Genomic DNA, 6,218 nt, shown 5'->3' with positions numbered 1-6,218 from the left:
TCTCTCTCTCTCTCTCTCTCTCTCTCTCTCTCTCTCTCTCTCTCTCTCGCTCTCTCTCTCTCTCTCTCTCGCTCGCTCGCACACACAGACACACGATGCACAAAACTCAGCATTTGAACAGTCAATAGCAAATACTTAAACTAATAACAAAACAGTAGCTGATTCAGAAGCGCCAGATTGTCATAGCAAAGTCAGAATTACCTCCTCTCCTAGGTTCACGAAACGGTCGTCCATAAAATGCATTGCTGTTCTGTTGTAAGTAATCTTAAAGATTCCTAAATGCATCTACTTCCGGAAGGCCAAATAAAGTGCTTTTGCTTTCGCCTAGAAACACACAGCGTCTCCCTGAAATGGCTGCTTCAACACTAACTGCGGTTACTGAAACCACGCCTTCTTTCTTTGCGTGCACATTTGGGCGGCATTATGCAAATATTTCCACATAGTGAGGTAGATATGTGGGGGCGTGTTAGAACGAGCCGTTTTAGGGGGGCGTGGCAGAGTCTTAACTTTGATAAAGAATATCTCTTTGGTTTTGAGACTTTAGTCTTTGCAACTTCAGGGATCTTATCTATGCACAATCAGCTTGTAACACTCCAAAGAGAAAGTAAAACTTGAAATCGCATCATATGACCCCTTTAATAATAAAAAAGTAGCTCTTCTGGAGTTTCTTCATTTAATTTCTGTCCACCATCAGAGCCTTCCAAATGTCACACTGTGTTTAAGGAAACAAAAGACCTTTACTTTCTTACCTTATGATACTCCCCCCACCCCACTGTTTCAGCTGCAGATTGGTCCAGAGGACAGTTTATTCTGATAGCCCCTTCACCCTTCAGAGATGTGGTCACATCCCCCTCTGTCCAGAGTCTTCCAAACACCTCAGTCTCCGGCGGGATCCAGCAGCTTGAGAATCTCCTAAATCTAGGAGTTCATTTTAACACCTATGCGGATGTGTTTGAGGACATAGCCAGCTTACCGACCCATCAGCCAAATGACTGCGATTTTCAGAGTGATCAAGAGGAAATCATTTGAAAGAATGTTAAAAACAAGGTACAGAGTTCATTTATCATTCATGTTCTTTAAATCACTGACCAAAACTGTGCCAGTGCAATATTGGTGAATCATTCCTTTCATAAGAACATTAATAAAGGTGTAAAAATACTATTTATAATATATGGAAGGCATATATTCAAGCACATAGTAAATTTACCAATAGTGACTTAATCATCAATATTGTTTATATCTTTATGTAAAACAGTGTTTGAGGAGCATAATAATCTTGTTACATTGGCGCCATCTGTTGTCAGATCTTTAACTTTTGCATCTGTTTATATCCTACACTTTCAGTTCATGACTGATTCTACCGTTTTTATGGAGCTGAACTATGAATTTTGTAATCATTAAAATTTCAAATATGAGGTGAATTGTGTTTTTATACTGAACGAAATTTGTTGTAGCTGGGTATTTGTTTGCTATACATTTTATGTAATGCATATATTTTGAAAATGAAGACAACAAGGGCACTTTGAACTCTTAAAACTACTTTAAAACTTTACATTTTAAAGGCACAGTGTAATCATTCAGAGAAATGAGGATCCCACCGTTCTTTATAGTTTGAATGAAACTAATTTATTATATTAAATTTTTAATGTATTAGTTATTTATCAAAGGAATTTTTGTTGCTTAGGACTGCACAATTTAGGACACATTAAGCAGCTATAGTCAAAGATGATTTATTTAATCAACAGATTACAGTATTAATTAATAAAATATGATGTCTTGGAAAAATGACTGTAAAGAGTGATTTGTTGTCATTGCTAATTATATTTTTGGTTCTTTATTAGGCAATAAAAATGGTCAATAAATGGTTAAAAATGCAACAAAATATGTAATATGCCCTTACTCTGCAACATTTGATCATAATACGCATTATATACAACATGTTAGGTATACAGGTTCATTAAGCATATATCTTTGTCTCAACATGAAGATGCTTTCAGCTGAAGGTTGACTTTTTTCCCTCTCATTCTCTTCATGAAGACGGCCTTGATTTCCTGAGTTCTCAAACAGTAAATCATTGGGTTCACAACAGGTGGGAGAATACTGTACCACATAACAAGCATAATCCGAACACCTGTAGGTATTTCAGTGGTTACGTCACATATATACACAGTACATCTAGGCAAAAAGTAAAGGCATATGATTGAAAGCTGAGGGATGCATGTCGAAAATGTTTTAAATCGGCCCTGAACACTTGAGAGTTTGAAAACAGATCTGATGATGGCAATTTAGGAAAATATGATGAATATAAGAGGGCCTAAAAGAACAAACAAGGACACAGCTAGAGCATTTCTCCTCAGCTCAGTCTTATCTCCACAGCCAATTTTAGCTAATGAATTGAAATCACAGAAACATTGATTTATTACGTTTGTAGTGCAAAAGGGAAGTTTTTCAGTTTGATAAGTAAGTAATGGTAGAAATCCTAAAATAAACAGCCAACACACTGTGCACGCATATGCAATATGCTGGTTTGTGATAACAGCAGGATATCGAAGTGGGTAGCATACTGCAACAAACCGATCCAGGGCCATTAATAGTAAAATAAAAGAATTAACTGTCCCTAAGTAATGAGCAAAAAACATTTGCACTAAACATAAATGAAATGGTACATAATCATCTTTAGCAAGATACTTTGCAGCTGCTCTGGGCAATGTGATGGTTCCAAACAAAAGATCACACACTGCAAGATTACAGAAGATCAAGTAGGTGGGTTTATGAAGGCTTCTCTCATAAACAATAAATGAAATGATTGAAATGTTTCCGCTTGCCAGTATTACATAGACAAAGAGTAAAAAGGTCCCCACAGCCCCATAATACTGTGAATGAAGTCCTGGAAATCCCAGCAGGTAGAATTCAGTGATCTGAGAGAAGTTGGTGACTGCCATTGCTCCAAAAATCCCTCAGAAACCACCTAGTCTTTGACTATAAACAGAAAAAAATATGCAAAGATAATTATTTCATAAGGCTATGATATGGGTAGTCAATAATGAAATGAATTCTTTAGCCTGTATGGCTTCATAAATATTGCAGAGTAACCTTACATTTGGAAGGAGTGAAACTCTTCTGTCCAATGCACCTCTATACTAACAGAAATTTATTGACTCATCAGTATATGAACTCTTCCCTTGGTCACGAGAGACACGTGATGAGACACGTCATACTGTATGTTTTGGGCTCTTTAAATATACAGTCATATTTTAAATATGTTACTATGCTAAATGGACAATGCAAATATATTTATTTGTATGCAACATGGTGATTTTGGTTATGTTGCCAACACCAAACACTTCCAGTGAAATAAAGGCGAATTTAAAATGCCATTTGTGCACTCTTGAAGGCCAAGGGACAATCCAAGGGTTGTTCCAAAATGAAATGGAGTAACTGAATATCTTCACAAAGATATGCCAATGCCATTCATTTTAGGAATCTTACTTTCATGATCATGTGATTTCGTCACTCATTGTAAAAAACCTGGGGTATATTATTTTCCCCCCTTTTTTATGCATATTCCATAAAACTTGAAGAATATACCTGTGAAATGTGTTTCCCCATGGCAGGCTTTATTTAGGATATATTTTAATGATATATTTGAAATGCACATGAACACATTAGTTTAGTTTGGCAGCATGGTATTATTATTTTTATTTTTTTAATTGGATCATCCATCTTTGTGACTGTGAATGTAGACTACATTCTGGTGTTTTGTCAATATTCAAATGAAATAACTATGAATCATTCCAAAATAATTGGTTTGTTTTAATCGACTCCAAAATGACATGATAATTTGGGGCACATCATGCAAAGGTTAGCTACCTTCCTACATGCTTTGAAGTCACACAAAATGCATAACGTCAGTGTCACGGTGCGTGTGGAGAGATGAAGCGAGGACTCAAGTGCAGGATGAATGGTTCTTTCTTTTAATAATAAAATCAAACAAAAACAAACTAAAAACAACCCCGAGGGGGAAAAACAGACAGGCAGGCCTAAAGCTGCACCACATGCAGACACGAAACACACACAATGAGAAATGACGGATCAGCACAGGATGACAGACACCAGGAGAATAAATAGGAACCAAACGAGGAGGCTAACGAGGGAGACACAGGTGGAGCAACTTAAACAATAATGAGGTAACAAGATGGGCGGGGCAAGACAATAGACCGGAGAGAGCACATGGCAACAAACAAACACAACACAAGCCATGTGCTCACAGAGCACAGTGTCCTCTGGTGGCCATCCTGGGCACACCCGCTGAAGACTGTGACAGAACCCTTCCCCTAAGGAGCGTATTCCAGATGCTCCACCAAAAGAAATCCCGGAGGGAGGCGGAACGGAGGTGGATCAGGGGGAGGGATGGTGGTCCAGGCCCGTGTAGTGGAAGAGGGCCTGGAGATAGAGGTAAACCAGGGTGCCAGGGCGGGACCGGCAGGGCAGAAGGCCAGGGCGGGGCCAGCAGGGCAGGAGGCCAGGGCGGGGCCGGCAGCTTGTCAGGCAGCAAGAGCGGAGCCTGCCTCAAGGAGGTAGCCGGCAGGACATGAAGCTTGAGCTTGGGCGGAGCCGGCAGGGCATGGAGCTTGAGCTTGGGCGGAGCCGGCAGGGCAAGGAGCTTGAGCTTAGGCGGCGCCGGCAGGGCAAGGAGCTTGAGCTTGGGCGGCGCCGGCAGGGCACCAGGCTCTAGGAAGGCCTCCCGGCCTTGAAGGATGGAAGAAGCCTTCTTCCTCCTCCTCCTCCGTTTCCGAGAGGGTAGCACTGCAGCTTCGTCTGCCGCCTCCGGGGGCACCGCCGCCTCGGGGAAACCGTGAGCGGGCGCCGCCGCCTCGGGGGAACCGTGAGCGGATACCGCCGCTTCTGCAGCTTTCTGAGCGGATGCCGCCGCTTCGGGAAGGCCTGAAGCGAGTCCCGCCGCCTCGGAGGGAACCTCAGTGGGCCCCGACGCCTTGGGAGCCTTGTGAGCTGACCACGCCGCTCGCACCGACATCAGCGGAGGTTCCTGCACGCTGCGTATCAGCCCGGGACGCTCCAGGAACGGGCGTGAGGTACTGGGTGCGGCAGACGAGGCCTCTGACGCCCCGTGGATTTCCGCTTCGGGGGAACTGTGAGCGGATGCCGCCGCCTCGGGGGGCGAACTCCCTCAGACCAGTCCCCCGTTGACGGAGGGAGCTCAAGGAATCCAGCTGGAGCATGTGCTGGTAGAGGGGGCTGGAGAGAGTGGAGATCGGTAGACGGAGTGAGCCATTTCTCCGCTGAGTCCTCATGTTGGCTGATCCGTTCTGTCACGGTGCGTGTGGAGAGATGAAGCGAGGACTCAAGTGATTATAAGTATTGTCACGGTGCGTGTGGAGAGATGAAGCGAGGACTCAAGTGCAGGATGAATGGTTCTTTCTTTTAATAATAAAATGAAACAAAAACGGTTACACTTTCCTTGAAGGGGTGTGCATAAGACTGACATGACACCATCATAATCATGACATGACACTTACATAATCATGACATGTGTCATGTCATGATTATGAAGGTGTCATGTCAGTCTTATGCACACCCCTTCAAGTAAAGTGTTACCACAAAAACAAACTAAAACAACCCCGAGGGGGAAAACCAGACAGGCAGGCTAGGAACTGCACTACATGCAGACATAAAACACACAATGAAAAACGACGGATCAGCACAGGATTACAGACACCAGGAGAATAAATAGGAAACCAAATGAGGGCAGGATGAATTGTTCTTTCTTTTAATAATAAAATGAAACAAAAACAAACTAAAACACCCCCGAGGGGGAAAAACAGACAGGCAGGCTAGGAACTGCACTACATGCAGACATAACACACACAATGAAAAACGATGGATCAGCACAGGATTACAGACACCAGGAGAATAAATAGGAAACCAAATGAGGAGGCTAGCGAGGGAGACACAGGTGGAGCAACTTAAACAATAATGAGGTAACAAGATGGGTGGGGCAAGACAATAGACAGGAGAGAGCACATGGCAACAAACAAACACAACACAAGCCATGTGCTCACAGAACACAGTGTCCTCTGGTGGCCATCCTGGGCACACCCGCTGAAGACTGTGACAGTCAGGCAGAAAGTCAAGTCAAGTCAAGTCAAGTCTGCTTTATTGTCAATTCTTCCACATGTACAGCACATACACACAGAGAA

General features: G+C 42.8%; 1 protein-coding gene across 1 annotated transcript in view; it reads left to right on the top strand.

The window, feature by feature from the left end:
- The window catches only part of LOC107683444 (protocadherin Fat 4-like), a 16,979-nt gene extending 15,588 nt beyond the window's left edge, over positions 1–1,391 (top strand). The window contains 1 exon segment of the mRNA XM_016479497.1: positions 788–1,391. Coding sequence (XP_016334983.1) covers positions 788–1,029 — 242 coding nt within the window. The 3' untranslated portion in view covers positions 1,030–1,391.
- Positions 1,392–6,218: the final 4,827 nt, after the last annotated feature.

This window comes from Sinocyclocheilus anshuiensis, unplaced genomic scaffold, assembly GCF_001515605.1.
Source record: "Sinocyclocheilus anshuiensis isolate Anshui unplaced genomic scaffold, SAMN03320099.WGS_v1.1 scaffold1170, whole genome shotgun sequence".
Lineage (NCBI taxonomy): Eukaryota > Metazoa > Chordata > Actinopteri > Cypriniformes > Cyprinidae > Sinocyclocheilus > Sinocyclocheilus anshuiensis.
The sequence above is the reverse complement of the archived record's forward strand: the minus strand, read 5'-3'. Positions and strand labels throughout refer to the sequence as shown.